Source organism: Belonocnema kinseyi, chromosome 5 (assembly GCF_010883055.1).
Source record: "Belonocnema kinseyi isolate 2016_QV_RU_SX_M_011 chromosome 5, B_treatae_v1, whole genome shotgun sequence".
In the NCBI taxonomy this organism is placed as follows: Eukaryota; Metazoa; Arthropoda; class Insecta; order Hymenoptera; family Cynipidae; genus Belonocnema; species Belonocnema kinseyi.
Window position 1 is genome coordinate 133549613 of NC_046661.1, and position 22035 is coordinate 133571647.

Genomic DNA, 22035 nt, shown 5'->3' on the forward strand with positions numbered 1-22035 from the left:
TTTATTTACAAAAAAAGTTCTTAGGTTCAAAAAAACATTCAGTGAACTGAAAAACTGTGGTCGGTAATATAGGTATTTAGCTGTGTCACATGCCCTTAATGATTGACTCAGATGTAATTATCGATTTTGATAGTGATATCCCAATATGAAATTAATCTTCGTTTTCTAAAATTGGCATTCGAATGTATTTATACCAATGCATCCATTATTTTAGAAGCCCTAGGTTGAGGGCAAGTTGTTGATGTATAATATCCGCTACGTTAGTAAGTCAGTGCGTATGTTCTTTGTGAGTCATTACGCAACAGCCATCAATAAGGTACTCGATGGATTCGTTGGTATCTTGACATAACCGGCACTGGATAACCACGTATTGATTTCACACGTGTTTCCGATCATTTCTGGTGCTGAAACCCTTTTCCTGTATCACGGTTAAGAATCCTTTGTTTCTGGATACCCCTTTTCAGCCAAATGTTGGATGCCTCACTATCCCCTTTATGTTGATCTTACCTTTTGGAATGATCTCCGTGGATAGCTTTCTTTCTCTATTTTATTTCTAATTCATGTAAGGTTTCTGCCCTGATATTTAAGGCCCAATCTGTGGAGAAATTTAAGGGGGTTTAGTCAAGATCTGCTTTACAGACGACCTGCACAGTTTTCGACATCTACAAAACATCTAACCACCATATGTCATCGCAGAACTACCCTTTTAATCGCTGAATTAATATGGTGCATTCGGTGATTTTTCGTTTTTACGTGGACGATTCTCTTTAACATTTCTGAGTCGGTGTTAGATCATTTGATGAGCTGGAACGAGTACGTGAGGTCAGGGATGAAATAGGTGTTAATCGTCCGGATTTTGTTTGCCGATTTGAGAAAACTCTTCATAATCAATCTGACTCTCGTAGTGAAGGTACTCGTTAGGCTTGTCTTTACTATCGAGTGCTGAATACCCTTAGTTTCAAGAAGACCCAGATATTTATATAATTCTCCTGCAGCCATTGTCTCGATGTTATTTTTGAAACCATTTTCTAACATTGAGGACCCTAATTCCCCTTTGATTAAATGCACTGTTCTGCATTTCTTTTATCTGAACTCCATGTGGATATGATTCGAAAGCTGCATTGTAATATTGATCACTTGCTACAGTTTCTGGGTTGAACTAGCGTATAGTTTCAGATCATCCATTGACAGGCGATGGTTTACTTGATGACCATCCTTATTATCATGTCTTCTGAACTCATGAGAAATGCTGTTTAGTGTTTTGCTTCATGGATTTAACGCTAAACAGAGTCATAGTTCCCTAAAGGGATCTCCTTAAAATATACCCGTCTCGATGTGTATGAGTCCAGTTATGTTTCGTTTTTCGTAATTGAAATAATAGATTCTTGTACCCCCCATTTTCATCGCACGACTTAGAAAGTAAATGGTGCGTGGCAAGATTTTGTAAAATTTCAAGACTTTAAGCATATAGTTATGTAACACGGAAGAAAGCGCTTTCTTATAATCTATGTATGCCATGTGCAAATTAATTTGATGTTTATGAGCTTGAGTCATTGCAATAACGTCTATAGTGACTAGATCTTTACTGCCTTGCGAAATTTTACAACATACATTGTTTGGAGATTTGTTATCGGTCGAAATTCAGATGGACACCTTGCCAACGTAGGATGCACACTCGGCAGGTTCTTCTACCAGAAGTTGTACACCATGTTCAGACCTCGGGCTCTTCAGTTACTTTTCCTTTTCAGTTAAGATGAAACATTTAAAGCAGTGATGTTTGTCAGCTGCATTTTACGGCTATAGTTTAACCTTCCTTTCACCAGTTTGAAATACGCAGTGCTTTAATTGCATCTGTTAATTTTTTCCCAAACACCTGACCAGTAGTTGGTCATGCCTTCCAATTAAAGAGCTTCGGTGTCTTGCTGATTATTTTTCTTTACACTCAGTTCACGACAGAACCTTCTTTCGTCTGTCTAAAGGGTTCGACTTTGTTGCCTTTGTGCACTGCTTTTCTTGTACCGAAGCAGTCCAGTAGTAAAAACATCAAGCCTCTGTCTTCAGCAGTCTATAATATTATCCAAAATTGATGGTGTTAATGTCTCGATGTGCCGAGGTGATGATTTTACTAATATGGTTCATCAGCTTCCTGGTTCTATTTCCTTTTTTATATTGAATTAATCGACCCAATGTGCACCCTACTTTGCTGACGTCCATATCCAGGCTGATCTTCGATGGTGGATCTCGATCCCTTGCTTAGACAAGAACTGCTTGTTTAGTCCTAGTTCTGCAGCCCAACGTTTTGACGGTTGTTACAGCAGCACAGTATACAACAGAAATAATTTCTGTTGGTTCTACATATCTGAGCTCTAGTAAATCATTACCAAAATTCCTTTAATGATTCTGTAGTTTTTTCTGGGATTTCGCTGTTCACATCATTATCATTATGAGCCGGGGGTGGTTCTAGTGGATCCGGCAATTGATCTTCATTATCCTTAGCATCTATGCCTTCAGCTTCAACTACGTGTTCGTTGTTGTTTCATTGCGATAACTTTTGTTATGGTTTAAACATAATATAAAGAATTCTGTGTAACGAAAATGCAGAAATTAAAAATGTAAATGTAATAAAAATGTTGCGGTATATTCCAAGGAGGAGTGAAGCATTGGGGTAGGGGGTAAAAAGATAAAAAATAATATTAGGTAATATTTGAATGCTCCCTATTGACATTTTACAGATTTCGTCAACCAAGCGTGAGTAACAGACGATTGGAAAAGAATTACTGACTCTATTAGCCAATATATTTTCTTATTCATCAGTGAAAAACAACTAATTCCTTAATGAAATATATAGATATAATTATGATTGTATATTAGGGTAGAGTTTATTTAGTATCGTTATCATTAGCCGAATTAAGTTCTAATTTGACATTTACCTTCACAAGTAGTTGTAGAATACATATTATTTAATCCTTTTTAAATATAATTCCCATAAGTCTGTTTATTGACGTCCGAAAAAATACAAATATAGAAATCTTGAGTTTTGCTAGTTTCTGGAGCTCATTATGATTTTTTATCGATTTTTTAAATACGTGGTTCTTCAACGCATACGGTGTTACATTATGTTAATATTTGAAAGATTACACTCATTTAAAAAATTTTTAAAATATGTACATAATGAAAATGTGTTTTTATTTTCTTTCAATTCTTACATATAAAAGGTGCGTTTTCTTTAAATATTCGAATAATTTAAATTTTAGTGTGAACCAATTAAATTAATTGTGACGATTCGATACAATTTTGAGTTTTTACGAATGTCGATCGAGAGAATATTATAATAGTCTTTTTGAACTGAAAATATCAAATTAAAACAAAAATTAAATTTTCCGTGAAATAGTTAAATTTTTAACAAAGCAGCAGAATTTTTCACTGAAAAATATGACTTTTCAACAAAATTATTGAATTTTCGACTAGACAGTTGAATTTTAATCCAAGAAATATGTAGTAATTTCTGCGAAAGCAGCTAAATTTTCAACCAAAAATACAAATTTTAAACAAAAATACAAATTTTAAACAAAAAATCAATTTTCTGGGAAATAACCTAATTTTCAAGAATGGGTCTACGAAAAGAGTGTTTCTACAAAACAGTTAAATTTGCAACCAAAAAGGATGCCTTTTTAGGAAGCTTGTTGATGTTTATTCATGTAATGAAATTAGAAATAAAAAGACTAATGGACTCCCTCCCCTCTTTCGTAAGAAATCGTAACGAAAGGTATAGTTCCCATCTGAAAATATAAGTATTCTATTTTTGGTCGAAAATTTAAGAACTCTGTTTTTGGTTGAAAATTGATCTTTTTCAGTTGTAAATTTATTTATTAAATTGAAAATGTGTCTTTTTTGGAAGAGAATTCATCTTCCGGGCTACTAATTTTACTCTTTGATTTAAAATAAATTTTTATTGTTTGTTGAACGATTCGCTATTATTTATAACAGTATTCTCTTCAAATGATGGTTTCTAAAAATTAAATCAAATTTATATTCAATGTAAAATTTTTAATTTTTTTGGCACTTTTTAAAATCGCTTTAAACTTTTCAAATTTTAAATTATCTTTGAAACTTTCGAAAACTTTTAGAATATCTTTTGAAATTATTCAAAATTTTCATATAATATTTGAAAAGTTTTAAAAATATAAAGACTTGCTTAAAATTTTGTTTTTTTCGGCATTTTTAGAAACGTTAGAAATTTGTTAAAATCTTTAAAAATTAATTGTGAGAAATGAAAAGTAATTAAAAATTAGTTCAGAAATTTTGAATAATTTTTTTGAAATATTTTGTTGCCTTTTGAAATACTTGAAAATTTTCAAAGTATAAAATACATAAATATTTAATAGCGGAATGGTGTTGTAATTTTTAATAATCATTTGATTTTGAAACAACAACATTGTAAAATTAAAAATTGGGAACCTTCAAGAATTAATTTGAAAAATAATTTAAATAATAATTTCTCTTCCAGCTTTACCTCGGTGCAAAGTTCTCGCGATTCTTATGGGTGGATGGCCACCCTGATGTTAAGTGTATTTGTTAGTTATTTATGGTATTTAGAAATTAGGAAGATCGATCAAATTAACTCCAATGATATTTAAAAAAAGTTACAGGTTTTGAAAATTACGTATTTTGTTAGCGTTTTTTGTTAAAAACTTACATTTTTATTACAAGATTACAATCACGATTTTCAATAACTTTAGATTCTTTTTGGAAGGTTAAGGGGGAATCACTATTTTTAAGGAAAAATCATTAGAATTGAATCCAACTCTTTTTGTTGAAAATTGTAGATAGTTAGATATTTATATTGTTATGAAACAAATTATTAGATTTCATAGAAGATTTATAATTTGTTAAGAGTTTCAAGTAAAATTTTTGTTTTTATTCAGAAATTAGTATCTTAGAACAATAATTGTAATAATTTGAACAAGATTTAGAATATTTTTTCAATTTCTGACTATGTTAAAGTTTTTCATCGGTAAAAATGATATTTTAAAAAATTAATAAAAATAAACGAAATTGAAGAGGGCAGAGAATTATCAATTTAATTTTTAACTGTGGCTAATTCACCCTTCAATTTTCAACAGTTAAAAATTTAACCTTTAAAAATTATCCTGTTGAAAAATATGATTAACACTAAAAATTGCATTCTGAACTGTTGAAAGCTGAAGAAAAAAGTTATTTTTTTATTAAAGACAAGTGATAGAAATGTAATTTTAATCACGAAGTTAGTTACATTTTCGGATAATTTTTGGCCGATTCCATAATAAAAAACGGATTTATTTCACCCTTAAATACTTGCCGTGGACAAATGTTTGTAAAATGACAAATTCTTTATTATCTTCTATGAATTTTATTAGAGAACAGATTTTGTCTATAAATTGCTCTATTTTACTATTTTCTAATAAAAATATAATTAAATTTTTGAATATTCACTAAGCTATTACAATTACCGTGATAATGGTTTATGTTTTGTCCCTTCTTATTAGGATCTCAATGTGAAAAAAATAACCAATGCTGTAGAGGTACATCGAAAGATAAAAAATAAAGCTCTGTGTCATTTCACATCCGTTTATTTCTTTAATCCACAATTACATTGCTCTCATTAAAAAATATTATTTTTTCAGACGAAGTCGAATACAAATGTTAAAACTAATTTACACCAAAATGATTACTACTTGCAATTATACACTTGAAGAAAAGTTACATCCAATCCAAAAAAGTCGTCTTTACACGATTCAAAGGGAAAATTTATTTATATTTAAATGAAATTTTTTAGATCAGAAAATGCTTTATTTGAAAAATATAGACTTTTGATTTGTAGCTAACAAGAAATGTAACATAAGAAGAAATTACAATAATATTAATTTGTTGATATAATTCCGTGCAATTAATTCCTAGAGAAAATTTCCACCTTTTTATAATCATTTACAAATAAGGTTTAATCGATAGATTTTTATGTGTTTATGAACTCCTCTTTCATTAATTAATTTTTAATGAGTTTGGTTGAGTGAAAACTTACTTTAGAAATTCATTGGACACTACACACCAAATTATAGAACATTGGAAACTTAAGAATGGAAAAGGAATTAAGAAGAAAACTAATACAATATAATGTCCGAATTTTATTATTAAAACAAAAACATAAGAACTTAGCGCATGGAAAGAATTTCTCGACAGCACTTGTAGGTTCTCACCAGCACACCAGTTGCGCTAATCCTTGGGGCGAATGTTAATTTGTTTGGCATACTTGCTGCGTGGTTCAGCTAAGTGTTCCCGAAGATGGTCCCGTGCACTACTGCGCATGCGTCAAACAGAGTTCTATTTGGACGAACTAGTTTAAGGAGTCCGCTGCGCCAAAATCGTTATAACTGTGTCAAGCCTACGCACAACTGTTTTACAGTAGGCGGCGCTGCTCTTGCGCAAAAATTCTTTCCGCGTAACCAGTAATACGTGTAACTAATAAACCAATATTTCTTCTTAAGAGTGAGCGGGTTTCGACATAAAAATAATATGTGCAGTTAGAAATGTCAAATATTCTTTTACGAAAGGATTTTGTCAAATTCGAGGTGATATATGTCTGTGTCGCCTTTGTTCCACGCATAAGTAGTGCTCGCATCCACCTTAACTTGTTTGCCGTCTGCCATTAATGCACGCACCCATACTTGTCCATCATATGGTTCTAATGCGCAAACCAGCAAATGATATTTATCGTGTATTAGCCCGTAAATGTCTTTATTGTGCCCATCACTCACCAATATATCTAAATTATTAGTTATACGGAAAAAGATACCCAGGTTATCTAAAAGAGCCATTGTGCCGTTCACAAGAAGGTCTTTATTGTACTGTGAACTTAATCCTGAAAAAAGAAATAAAAGGAGATTAATTTTAATACTTGAAAACTACAATGGGAATCACAATCTTTCGCCTATTCTTCTGCGAGTCCCTTTTTCGAATTCCCATGTTTTTTAAAATAAAATAAAATGAAAAATATAAAACTTAAATTATGCGTGCTACAGACTATAAAGATCCGAGAGGCGGCGCTATAAGCTGTCCACGCTAGGCGGTATACCTGAAAAAGATACTTTTTAACCAAATTCTTTATTTTTATACAAAGCAGCTAATTTTTAAGTAAAAGTGAATTCCGAACAAAAACTGTAAATAAAAAACTGAAGAATTTTCCAGCGGGAATTAATTTTTAACGAAGAATAACTATTTTCTTCATTTTTCATCACAGGGGTGCATTTCCAACCAAAAGCATAATTAATTAATTTGAAATCTTAAATTATCACTTAAAAATGAATTTTTCACCAAAAAAGAAAGATCTGGTAGAAAAATACCTATTTTTTACTGGAGAAATACTTGTTGACAAAGTAATTGAACTTTCAACAACAATATATAACTGTGCAACAAAACACGTAATATTCGATATTTATATCCGAGAATACTTTAATTTTAAATAAAAAGCAGTTAAACTAAGCAAAAACGAGAATTTTTACTAAAAAATATAAATGTTTAAATAAAAAACGGAAAACTTTAATTTTCAGTTTTAAATTCAATTTTCAACCCAAAATTAAATTTTTCAACAATATAGAATTAGATTTAGGTACAATTATTATGTATAGGTATATAATTATATTTACCAATGAAACTGTAGAAAATCGCTAGAGTGAGGAGAAGAGCACCAATACGCATCTTTGTTTTCGTTAAATCGAGGATCCTGAATAATGGAGATTGCTGAATTTCGAATAATGAAATAAAACCTTTCTGCAAGAAAAATAAAAACAAAACCTGATAAAAATATTGAAATAAGAAAATTGCTTTTCTTCCAACACCCTAAAAATTATTTTAAAAGACAGGAAAAGTGCCCCTTTCATTTCATAAAAAAAAATTTTAAATAAATAAAGTCGTCCTTTAAGCTGAATAAACATGTAGGAAATAAAGTCTATCCTTCCTTCAAGTCTGAGAAATTTAAAAACCAAAGTTTGCTTGTTTCGAGCTCAATAGAAATCCTAAAAATTCCTAATTAATAGATTTTATGCTTTCACGATGAATTATTTTGGTAGATTTAGAATCATGCAAGTTTGCTTCTCGTGAAAGAAAGAATACAGCATACCAAATTTCTTTCTCACACTACCTCTAAAAAATTATTAAAACTTCAACTTTTCCTACCAAATAACCTCAGATTTGACATTTGGTCCATATTGAACAGAATATCGTTTGACCAATCCCAATGGATTAAAGAGTTTTCTACCCAAAAACAAAAAACAAAATTTAACAAATTACTTCCAGTAAAGCAAACTCAACTAACAAATACAGTAAAAAACATCTCTGACCACCCTCTCAACAATGAAACGATTTCAGGCTTATCTAAAGGACAGAATTTTACTGTAGCTCCATCGAAACTCCCAAAAGAAGAAATAATCAGCAATTTAGAATCCACAATATATACCCTTCCACCCGAAAAAGCGAATGACATACGACGTAGGAGGGCCAACATCTTACGCCAAGCTCAAGTTCCCTCCTCGAACTTAACAAAACAGGAAAAAACCGCAATTAAAGAACTCATTCAAAATAAAGATATTATAATATTACCTGCAGACAAAGGCAACACAACAGTAATAATGAATAAAGAAGACTATAACAACAAAATCATGGACCTTTTGACTGACGATAGATACAAAAAACTTAAAAAGGACTCCAGAAAAATAATAGTCAGTAAAACAGAGACTCTTCTCAAAGACTCTAAACTTGACAGCCAAACAATATCTAAATTAATACCTACAAATCCCATCTCCCCAAGACGTGACGGGCTCCCAAAAATCCACTAAGAGAACATGCCACTCAGACCGATCGTCAGCGCAAGAAAATCACCAACTTACAACCTAGCACGCTTCCTCGCTGCAAAACTAAATCCGTTTACAGGAAACTCCATCACTCTCGTCCAAAACTCATTTGACTTTATTAAAAAGATACAACAGATTCATATTCAACCCCAAGACCTCATAGTGAGTTTCGACATAGTATCTCTTTTTACGAAAGTACCAATCTCTGATACAATTGATATTATTCAATCTTTCACAAACTTCCCTTCCAAGCTCGTACCTTTGATAGAACACTGTCTCAATAATACTTATTTCTCCTTCAATAACCAATTCAACGAACAAACCTCAGGGGCATCAATGGGATCCCCAATCTCACCTGTAATAGCCAATGTCTTTATGAAACTTCTAGAAACTAAAATCTTCAAACAAGCCAAACTCAAACCAGAATTCTGGTTTCGTTACGTTGATGACACATTTGTCATCTGGTGACATGGACGATATGAACTAAATAAGTTTTTCGATTTTATCAATCAATTACTTCCTAATATACAGTTCACTATAGAAATAGAACAAAACGGAAAATTGCCTTTCTTGGAAGTATTAGTTTACAAAAAATCTGAGAACACATTAGGATATGAAGTTTACAGAAAACCCGCCCATACAAACAGGTACCTACATGCCTCCTCTCACCATCACCCATCTCCAAAAGAATCGGTCATCAAATCCCTTGTATACAGAGCTGTCTCCATAACAGATAAAGATAACTTACAAAAGGAATTACAAAACTTTAAACAAATCCTTATACAGAACGATTACACAAACAAACAAATTGATGAAGCAATAATAAAACACACTCAAAAAAGCAAGTCCACACAACCTACGAAAGAAAGAGAGAGATAAATGACCACGACCCTACCCTCCATCCAAGGTGTCACAGAACGAATAGGAAGAATTCTCAACAAACACAACATCCAAACCATATTTAAACCACCTGAGAAAATAGGACAACTACTAAATAATCCTAAAGATAAAAAGGCACCCGTCAATGATCCAGGAGTATATGAAATCCCTTGTTCTTGTGGCAAAGTCTATATTGTAGGAACCGGGAGAGCAGTGAGCCAACGTATTAAGGAAAATGAGAGTAAATTTAGGCTAAAACATTTCACGCATTCAGCACTAGCTGAACATCATATCTAAACAGGATATAACATTTTATTTGATGAAACAACAGTGATTGCAAGAACACGCAACAAATTTCCAAGAAAACATAGAAAAGCAATCGAAATCTTAAAACCCCCTAATAACATCAATAGGGACAATAGATATAAGACCAATCCGATTTGGCTTTCCGTTCTCCCGGATTAAAAAAAAAGACTTGATTGACCAATCAAGTTCGAACGGTCCCTACAGTGGGGCGCTCTGGCCAATCACAGGCATCGCAGAAAGTATACCTAAGAACAACATGACCTGAAACCTCAATTTCAGGTCAGCCCTGAAGACTTGACCTACAATTTTCACGAAGCATCGGAAAATAATTCGTAGTTTTTTACACGAGTGAGACCCGAAATATCTCTTTTTATCAAAATTCGTAATGATTGAAGGCTGCAGAATAAAATTTTAAAACCTTATAGCTATTTTTAAAGGTACGTATCAATAAAATGAGGAAAAGATTCTAAGATGCCTTATTCCCGAATAATAAGATTACTTTTGAAGAAAATGTAAGGAAAATACAATTCCAGTGCCAAGGATAATAAAATGCCTCAATAATACAATTTCCTAATGATAAAAAAAGGCAATGAACTTGTTGCTCATAAAATTTTATTATTATGACTAAATTTATCTTTGCAATAAATAGTTTAAGAAAGCGAATATTAATTTGTCTTCCTATTTTCTACGGAAAATTTGTCTTGCATTTTATATGTATTAAAATATCTTATAAGTTTCACCCAGATTTGATTTAAAATTACACTATTTCGCTATCTGTTTAACTAAAAAGTAAGCCGCTTTAATTTTTGCTACAAATTTATCAGTTTTAATTAAAAATTATCTATTGTATTTCAAAATTGTCTTTTCTGGGTAAAAAAATAATATTTCGTGGTTGAAAATTTACTAATATGATTGAGAATTAATTTTTTTTAAGGGAAAATGAATTTTTTAAACTAACACTAACTTTTTTCGAAATTTTGCATACAGACAATTAATCTTTATGGTAGAAAATTCATTTATTACGTTGAAAATTCTATTCACAATTAAAACATTTGGTGTCAATTCATGTATCTTATTACAAACTATTCCATTTCCGCAGAATGTTAATATGTTTGCTAAAAATGTTATTTTTATGATTAAAAATTAGATTTTATTATTAAAAAATAATTTTACTAACTAAAAATTTAATCATTCAATGTTTTGCTGGAAAATTTTGTTTCTTTCAATGTATTTTTCATTTCGAACACCAAACTTTTTCCAGCATGCCTCAAAGACCAATCACTAAACGAGGATCAACTATCTTGCAGAATATTGGTGATGAATATTTGTTTTCTGTATCTGCATTTCACTACGTATCACGTTTCAATGTTAAATTAAACATTTTTTTTTTATAGTTTAACAAAAACTAATTTCAGATTTTTTCGAAAAATTTCGGTACACTCTAAATTAGATAAGGAAAGTAGATATTTATTTTATTTTAAATTATTTTTTTTAACATTTTGTTACGTCACTACTATTCTCAAGCATTTTCAAATGTTTAAAGTGACGAGAAAAAATAAATTAGGCACAAAAAAATCTCTGAGAAAATTTTCAGTGATCTAGTTTCTATTTTTGAGAATTAATTCCATGTTTTCAAGATATCAAAGTATGTCAAAAACAAATCCGGGAAATTTTTAGGCAATTTTTTAAAAATTAATTTTTCTCAAATGTTACGAGAAATGCATACTATTTTGAAAGTTATTTATAATCTAAACAAATCTGCATTATAATCAGAGATAGTTAACATCAATCAGTGCAGATGTCATTTCATTCGTAAAAATAGTCGAAAGCGTTTTAAGAATACTCAAAGCTTTCAGGAAAATAAAAAAATTTAGTATGTTTTTGTTTAAGAATTCAACTGATTTGTCAAAAACTCGTCTTTCTGGCTTAAAAATTACATTTTTCAATTTTTATATATTTTTTGATTGAATCCTAAGTTTGTTTGAAAACTCAAATATTAAAAAAAAATGGTTTATTTATGGGTTTAAAATTCAACTATTTTCCCGGAAATTTTTTATTTCTTGAAAATTCAATTTTTCAATTTTTTTTGTATGTAAGTTAATATTTTATTGTTAACAATTCTGGTATTCTATCAAAAATGTATTTAATTGCTCAAATATTTATTGTGCTAGTGGAAAATTTATTTTTTCTTGGCAATTTTCTTACTATTTTATTGAAAATTCGTCCGTTATTGTGGAAAATTAATCGTTTGTAATTTTGTTGATTTTTTTGCTGTTGATAGTTGAACTATTTTCTGAAAGGTTCGTCATTTTTCAGTATAACATTATTCCTATTAGTACTTTTGTTATTTCGGCTTTATATTAAGGTAAAAACTGAAATTATCATCGAATCCTTGCAATTTCCTTAATTGGGTTATAATAAAATTAAAACTATTTCAATATTTAAATAAAACGCACCTTTTAGAGTTGGCAATTTTCTTCTTTCACTTGCTGCTTTTAAATAAAAACTGAAAAAATGTGTCTTACGTGGTACAAAAGTAATAAAAAAAATACTATCAAGTTTTAGTAGCGTTGGGATAAATTTGAGGATTTTGCAATAACGCTTACATTTTTTCAAAGTACACAGTTTTATTGCACATTAAATTGAACAGAGATTAGGAATTTAACAAAAAATCGTGTATATCTTGCACATTATTCTTTATTACGCCTACATTTTCCAGAAGTAAACAATTTTATTGTAAAATTTTATAGTAGTAAACTAAGTATTCCGTCGCTTAAATTAAAAAATTATCAAACTCACGACTTGATTTAGAAAAATTAAAAAAATTATCAACCATTCTAAAAATTGTATCCTACTGGCAAAAATAAAAAAAGCATTTTGATCACGCATACATTTTTTAGAAGTTTTTGAGAAACTATTTCTTACACTGAGCATTTGGTTACAAAGTTCTTAAAAACGACTCATATTGACTCAAAGCGAGCATACAGGATCAAAAATATGTATAAACTTCCAATTTCAACATCAAAAATATCCTGCACCAACATAAATTAAAAAACAACATATGAGATTGATAATTTTCGAAAAAAATCCTAATTATTTTTTTAAAAAGTTCCGAAAATCGTTTTTAAGGAAATTCAGAAAAAGTGCAAAAAAGAATCAACTCATCTGCAATGCTTGGCAAAATCAATTCTGTGCTAAGTTGATTAATTTTCGTTGTGAAACTTGCAGTAATTATGCAATTCATGACAAGAATATCTCCTGACACCTAATGCTTTATAAGTGAATCCATGTTTTTATTAGTTTTTTTTTATCAATTGATTAATTACTTTATTGATTTTCTTGTTCTGTATTTATTTATTATCAACAATTAACAATAATGATTCCATTAAAAACAGACCATTGATACTTGAACGCGTGGCATCTCCTCTTATTTCTTTTAATGTGTTCTTTATTTTTTCTTAAATGTTTTATAATTCGAACCTCCAGGTGAGAAAGGGGGTTTTCTTGTCCCTGAGGGGTACGGTTTTTTATCCTAATATGTACGTGATTCATGACTTGTGGCAATGAGAGCATCAGGGCTAGAATTGCTTTGCCGTGACCCTGAATAATTAGGCTTATGACGTCTTGAAATATGATCTTAATTTGTCGGGATTAAGGGCTTTATTGCTGTCCCGTCTTCTACTCAAGCGCGACTTTTAAGGCTGCGTCCAAACTCGCGGGATTCTGTGCTACTACCAACCCCGAAATGTTATCAGACAGGTCTCGTTCAAAGGCTTCGAGGGGACAGTCATTTAATGGAGGTAATAGTTGTTCGACATTTGGATACTTGTCTTCAAGGCTCGCTTGGCCCCCTGATTTTAGAAGGATTATCCAATCCAAACATTCACTCACGTTTTCTTCGCGATTAATCCAGATGGTTGAAATTTCATGCAAATACCACACATAAGTTTTACAAGAGGCAAAACCTTGTTTTAAGTGCCTTATTAAATCATTTATGGTTGTAAATTTTTTTCATGAGTAGAGTCTCTTTTCGCACTTTTTAGTCATGCTGAAACAGTCTTAAGATATTGTTTTTCACAATTTTCTGACATGGATGATTCCCCATTTATAATATCTTGAATAAAGTCTCTTACGGGCATGTTTTTCCATCATAACTGGGGATATTTACAACCCCTCGTTGAACGGCAAAACACTGTGCCATGGATGTCACCATGGCCTCACAAAGTGTATGGTTGACGACGTCGCCGAATTGAGTTTCATTTGTATTATTAGACATTTAGCCTTTGTTATTGATTGTTGCTTTTAATAAGAAGTAAATTAAAATTTAAAGGATAAAAGATTAATTATCTGTAGCTGATTTTAAATGTTAACTACAGGCTCAAAATGATTAAAACTTGCGCAAGGACTGCTCAGTTTTCAAAAGAGGATTCGAGTTACTGAATTAATGCTCTAAATTACGCTATCTTGGTCATAGATTGCGTAATATTTTGAAGGTCAAATAATTTAATTTTTAAATCCAAACCTTTTGAGAGGGGTTTTAAAATTTTAAAAGATAAAATGTTTAAATATTGCGAAAATACGCGAATTTTGTTGCGCATAATATGAATTGTAGTTGTTTTAAATCCTTCACTTACAAAGAGTAAAAGCAAGGTTAATGCGGGGTATCTATATTATAATTTTTATCTTATGATTACACTGGGGTTAACAATTTTGAGAAACACAGATTTTAAGCATTCAAAATTTTTGTTTTTGTTTTAAGGTAGATTTTTGAATTTTATAATCACATTTGTTTAAATGAAATAAGGTTTTCTGCAGTTCAAGTGGATTGCCTGACTACAATAGCGCGTAGCTTACTAGCCGCGAATTGCCTCGTTCGTTTAGTAGTAGTTCGCGTTTGCTTGCTCGAAAATTCTTGAAGTGATAATAATGTAACCGCTTTTCTGTAAATAAGTGAATAAGTGATTAACACGTTGATAATATGTAGGTGAAGGGTTTGATCAGTAAAGGTAAGACTATTTACTCTTCGTTAAGGAACAAGCAAAAGTATATTTAAATTGAGATTAAATACATTTAATTGAAACGAAAAGTCACAATCCCACTGCTGCCACCAAATCAGCTGTTACGTCCCGAGCAAAGGGCGAGGGTAATTTATTAATGGGAAAGGCAAGGGAGTTTAAAGGGCTGATTAAGTCAGGGTGGTAAAGCCTGACTATTATTTAACGTAGGATCGTTGTCACTTGTCAATACTACGGATTTTACGTGTTATGTAAAATTCAAAAAGATGACAATTTTCACAAGTTACAGCTATGTTTATTAGAATACAAGGGTATAAAATTAGTTTACAGTGAAGTAATTATAAACACTTAAGCTAGTTCCAGCGACTTCAAACCATATTTGGACTGTAAAAACCTCATCACAATTGAAAAAAGCGAAGTTTGTTATACTAGGATTTCAGACAAACAGAAGACATAATACCACTAGAAACTGTAGCAATTTTGATCATTGCAATTTGACTAATGTAAAACTACTTTTAAATGATCAGTGCTATCCTTATAGTAATTTGAATCTTCATATTAATCGGCAACAGCATGCTCTTCTTTATGAAATGTATACAAACTTTCAACCCAATTACTATGGTAAAGAAGCACAACCATAGCTATCGAGAAGAGAATTTATAGATCATGTGCCTCCAGTAGTGATTGACTATTCTAAACAGAATGAGTCACTAAAATACGGGTCAGCTGACGGTCGTTTGGAATTTCAAACTAGTGAAAATTTTCCCGCTCAAACATCAGCATATTGCCTAATTTTGCATGATCGTATGCTTGAGTATAAACCAATAAGTGGGGTGGTGAAACATTTGGTATAAAAATGTTGTAACCAGGTAAGAATAGTTTAGTTTCTCGCGAAATTGAGTACTTGGTGGATGTGCAGGGCTTTAAGTTACCAGAAAATAAATTCACATTGAAAGAATTGGCTATATTACCATTCAATGATGGGACAGAAAAAAAGCCATATTCTTTTCTCCTTTAATCACCTTGCCCGTGGAAGGACGTTCCGACAAAAAAAAATAAATCCATGAGCATTTGGGCTGAGCGCAATTATCATGAAATACCTTGGAATTCGGGTGATTTGGCGTATTCTCAAGTATATGTAATGCTCGGGAAGATTTTACATGATGCAACGAAAATCTATGTAAACGGATTGTAAAAGAAGAATTGGCTAAATAAATTTGTGGAAATATCATATGAAATTGTTGACATGCTGGATTTGGAATGTCCCTCGCTATGACAATTACATGAGATGTATGAAATTAATTATTTCAAGTTTACACATCCTAAGTATGAAAATTATTCCATTTGCGCAATTGAAAATTTAATTTTATTGGAAAATTAGTTGGTCTCAGCACTGGGAGATTCGGTGCGACGGATCAAGTGGCATCTCGACAGCAGCAAAAGCAGAAAAAATTAATGAACTTTCAGTTGTGAATTAGAGCAGATGAGTTTATTTTTGAAAAAAAGGAAACTTACGTAATAACAGGGCTTCTGCTGAATATGGTTACAAAAATAAATAGTCAGTCGGGGATAATTGCCCAGAGGTGGTCCCGAAGGAATTAACACCCAAGCGGAGGTGTGAAAACCGTGCCGAAAGCTGAATGGCACCTGACCTGGGTGAGGTGTCTAGAACAGTGACTCTGTGATATCGAGCGACCTTTCAGAGTACAAAGCCTTATCCTTGCATGCGGAGCTCTACAAGGATGGACGAACCCCTTTCCCTAGCTTCTCGTGGGAACAGCAATGACAACACCAAACATAATTGTAGTAAGTGCGGTTCAAAACAACAGAATGCGCAGGGCTCCCGACAATTGGTCGGCCAACAATGCCGACCACTCTAGAGCTAGGGGAGCCAATGAAAATGGACTGAATTAGATGAATTGGCGGAATCTCGGGACCTTTAGATGAACGGAGCGACTGAATCACGACTTGCTAGAGTGCTATGATGCGAGTGTGGCTCATGAGCGGGGTTACATGGTACGTCTGCATGCTTTGTGGTGCGAGAAACACCCGGAGCTATCGCACTTTTCGCAGTAACGTCTGCGAAACCATGTTAAACTCCAAAAAAGGGGCTATGTAAGCGGAACGCCTACTGTACCACCACTAGAACAAGCCGGCAACAGAGGAAAAGAGGTGGCAATAAAACCAACCGCGGTCAGGCATCCGATAGAGGAAGAGCGATGCTTTATGACCCGGAGAAACATAAACACCAAGGTTTCTCTCAAGCCTAAAGATCTGGCTGAAATGGATGACGAACTTCGTGGACACTTTTCCGAAGAATCCGACCTCTGGGCTATCAATTGTTGCGTGTATAATGCAGCGAAAGCTTTGGCCGATGAGAACCGTAAAACAAAACCGACGGTTGATCATGAGACTAAAAGACGAACGCATCAACTTGCCATAAAGATAGGCTGGGCAAGACAGTACGCATCTCGCATTCAGTCTGTGATTGAACAGATCACATCTGGCAGGAATTTTACCGCCAAGGTTCGAAAGTTCGCGCGCGAAATCCGGACCCGTTATCACACACATAACAAGACAAAGCTGCTGACCACCAGGCAGCATATTGTTGAGAGAATACGGATACTATCTGACGCTAAGAGAAGTCTAGAGCGAAGGGAGAGGTGGGTCAGAGAAAATCAACAGTTTCTCTCTGACCCATCTCTACTCTTCCAAGACCCTCCAGTTACTGTCCACCAACCGCCCAAACGAGAGGAGGTCGAAGTATTTTAGAGTGAAGTCTACGAAGTGCAGAATAGACTGGACGAAGATTTAGAAAGTATAAATAGCTTCAAAAGTATTAGGAGAGATGAAGAACTATTCCGCACCAGGACCAGATTGTATCAAAACCTTCTGGTGAAAGAAGTTTCCTTCAACCGGAGTGGTTAGTGGAAGGGCGCACAATACTCCTGCCGAAAATAGGCAACTTAGCTTACCTGAAGAATTACAGGCCACTCACTTGTCTGAACACAGTTTATAAAATACTCACAGCTATCCTAAATGATAGGATTGTTCTTTTTAGAAAATGAATATTTGTTTTTATCAACATCCGTTGTCTTCTGTGACTGGATTTTTTAGCCCCATGGAAGTGTGTCGGTTGTATGAGGAAGGAGCATCCTTTTATCATCTCTCCAGCTAAGGACGATCTTATTTTGCTTAATTGAGTAAACTTCATGTTTTCGGCTTCGAATTAACCGTTGAGGTCGAGTAAGAGTTTGATAATGTAGCAAAGTTTGCCTATAGTCTTTAAAAGCAATTGTCCTTAAAGTGCACCCTTTAATCCTTATGGCTTTTTTTTCTCCCCTTCTTCGACTTAAACTTTAGAGAAAAACAATTTTGACCTTAGTCTTACAAATGCAATCACAATTTTCCCGTTGCATTCGTACTTCATAAGTCCCAAGACTTTTTTGTTTAGTAATTCTATTCCCTATACATTATTTGCTGGATAGTCTGAGGTGTCAAATTTATCAGAATCTTTTTTAATATACTCATAAAAGTTTGGCTCTGTAGTGTGGTAAATCAAGCTGCCTGTTTCAGCGTAGAGTAATTTTGTCTTGTCACTGAATGTGTACTTTATGTAATTATAATGAAAGTACTAAATTATTATCTTTGATATGTCTAGAACTGTGAAGCCTATATAAATGGGCTTATTGAATTTAATTTTGGTTTTACTTATGTCAATGATCACCATGTCCTCACCAAATATAGTGAAGCTATAAAAGTTTGGTTTGGCAATCAGAGCTTTTGCACCCCATCTTCCCTCTCACTTTGTTACTAACCTAAAATCTTTGTGCTTCCTTACATTCTCTATGGTCTTTCCAAAGACAGAGTTGTTCATGAGTTTGAAGAAATTTTTTTCTAAATCATTTTTTGCCTTCTTGCTCAAATCAGTATTCAAATCAATATCGGCTTTTAGACATGGCTTTCGCTTGAATTCTGAAACTTAAAGAATTTTAACAAATTTCATTTCCATTTTTAAATACTGTTTCAAGTTTTAATAATGGAGAACGTAATTCGTCTTTGATTTTAAATTGTTAATTAGTTTCTGAATAATCGGGAGTGTTGATAAAATTTGTTTCGTTTTCAAAATGAGTGAATCATTTAAAATTGCTATAGGGTAAAGATTGGCTCATAGCTTTACCGTATTGATTGTTTATATGGAAATAAGTGATATAGGACTCGGGTACATTTTCATCAAAATTCGACCCCATGAATCTATTATTTGCTTTCGCATACTTATTGGAGCACTAAGACACACCACCTCTTATTGCTCCTTCAACAAGAAATAAAATTTCTACATCTTTTAATATATCGAATTCAATTTCAGTATGCTTTAACAGATCATTGAAAGAAAGCCCTGGTGCTGTATAGTAGTGCAATATATCTAAATTATGAGATTCAATGCAGTGACATCTAAAACTTTCAAAAATGTCTGCCAAGAGAAAAACATGATTTTTCAAGTATAAATCCGAATATTCACCTAACGTTTTTAAGTTAAATTTTTCCCAGACTTTGCACGCATGATTATAATCTTTATCTGAAATACCCTCATCATTTAATTTAGAATAAAATTCCTCTTTTGCTGGCAGACAATCTTCATCCAATTTCTGTCAATTATCGAAATAATCATATTGAAATACACCTTTCTTTGTTAATAATTCAAATTCATCATAATTTTTTGAATATTTTCTTGTAATCAATTTTTCGTCATTGCTAAGATTTGAAGCTAATTTGGAGAAGCTACTTGGCATAAATCGAAAAGGGTGTATGAATCTAAGTTTAATTTTTGTATTCTGCACCCTTTTTGTAAAAGATATATGTTTCCTTGTTGATAGGAAATAGTGAGATATCACACACCTGTTACACCTGTCATGAGAAGGGCCACGGTATCTACCTGTAAAATGGTTGTGATCCCGATGTTTAACATCATCTTTGTTAAAATCTCGTTCACAAATATGACAAACTTTTGCGTTTTGAAAGTCATGCTCTTGCTTTAATATTAAGAGTTCCATTGGAACTGCATTTTTAAAATATGAAACAACTTTCTCAGATAACTTTTTCAACTCTTGGACAAACCACGTAATGCAGTCCTTTCTACGATAAGCTTGAGATTCAGACAGTGAATCAACAAAATGATCAAATTTTAATTAAAGTGAAACAAACACCTGTCACAAAAGTAAGTGCACCACTTACCTTTAGCTATTTGTGATTTCGCAAGTCTAGATAGATTTTTTATTGAAGCAAGATGATATTCTTCTACATCTGAATCAAAGTTAGTATTTTCAATCATAGGCAAGTGAATAGTAGGTTTTTAGATTTTTCCTGGCTTACAAAAAAGTAAAACAATTTCCTCTTTCTTACTGTATTTATCAGACTATAAAACTTGTAAAGGAGCGTATCCATTTATGTTAACCGTTAATCTGATAATTTCTATTAATCTCCACCCTGAATCTGATATTCTTAAATCTTTAATTTTAACTTCAAATTGTTTACGAATTTTATCTTCAAACCATCCACCAGTTTTCGTAGACGTTAGAATAGGATTATTTTCAGTGCAAACCCGTTTTGCCTCGTTTTTTTTCTGCTCTTCCACTAATAACTTGAAAATACCGGCGAATTCAACGCAAACGTTGATATTACCTATACAATTAATTGCATTCTCATTTCGCGGAATAAACATACGTTTACAGTCATCTAAATATGTATTTAAATCTTTATGAATTAAATTTATTATAAGTCTCGTTCTTATTCGTGTTCGAAACGCACTGGCTATATCATCCCAACTCTTCCTCTCACTCAGTTTTTCAAAGCCTATCTCATACCAGTTCCTGTCTTGAGCAACTTCTTGATTTTTCTGCTTGCAGTTTTCAGATCACCAATAAACGTCATAATAGCATGTTTTTGGGCCACGGATGGCAGAATGTTCTTCCCTAATATTTTGTTGAATATCCGGATTTTTTTAGTTCCCGCCCTCGTCCACAATCTACTTTCATCAGCTGCTGGGGGTTGCTTCTCGAGTAAATATTGATATCCCATCTTCATGATTTGTGGAACTTTTTTACATTATTCGAACTCAATTTTTAGCTATAAATGGAATCAGCAAACACTTATAGAACCAGTGCGTAGATTTTCAGTTATTTGGGGTTATGTAAGTCTTGTTCTCAACTGATGACACTTATGAAAACACTGCGTAGATTTCAAGTTATTTCACAGAATTCTATGTAACTTGCGTCTCATTGTTTCTCCATTTTCTCAAGATTGGTGAAACATGGAAATACTGTAGATAAGGATTCCTGGAACTATAGTGACGTCATCAGAATGGAATTTTGTTTACCCCAGGAATTGTTCAACATTATATGAAATATGACGCCCCTTTCAACAAGTGTCAAGGGAGAACGTTTAATTAATTTAGTGCACATAGAAAATGATTCCAGGAATCGACTATGGCGTCATTAGAATGGAATTTTGTTTACCGAGAATTATGAAACTGAAAAGTTTCAATCCCATGATTTTTAGGAATTGATTTTCAATATCTATAGTGTGAATCGGATACTTCAAAATTGTGAATCGCTAATCAGCGCAAGGAGCGAAACCAATATTACAGCCTTCTGCGCTCTAGCCGCAAGTTTGCTATTCGCACGTAAAAAAGTGGTCCAGAACACCTATACCTATCTACTAAACGCCTTAAAATAAATAAAAAACTACAATATTTTTTTCATTTATTTTTCTCTATCTCGCGCCATCACCTTAGGAATAGGATTTTGGTTTTAATATTATTTCTTATGGATTTCACGTCTTTTGAAGTAAATTGGAATTTTAGATTTTCTGCATATTACTGACGATAAATAAAAACAAAATTACGAGTTCTATTGAAAAATGTTTAAGATATTTTATATGATTTTTCAAAAGCTTAG

The 22035-nt window shown here is 32.5% G+C and overlaps 1 protein-coding gene across 1 annotated transcript; it reads right to left on the reverse strand.

Annotated features, from left to right (window-relative positions):
- Positions 1-5591: 5591 nt before the first annotated feature.
- Positions 5592-12645, reverse strand: LOC117173449. Its single transcript, XM_033362025.1, has 3 exons — positions 12524-12645; positions 7680-7803; positions 5592-6895 (listed from the first exon to the last, which is right to left on the reverse strand). The coding sequence occupies exons 2-3, from the start codon at positions 7729-7731 to the stop codon at positions 6579-6581; spliced, it is 369 nt and encodes a 122-aa protein (XP_033217916.1). The 5' UTR covers positions 7732-7803; positions 12524-12645; the 3' UTR covers positions 5592-6578.
- Between the last annotated feature and the right edge of the window lie 9390 nt (positions 12646-22035).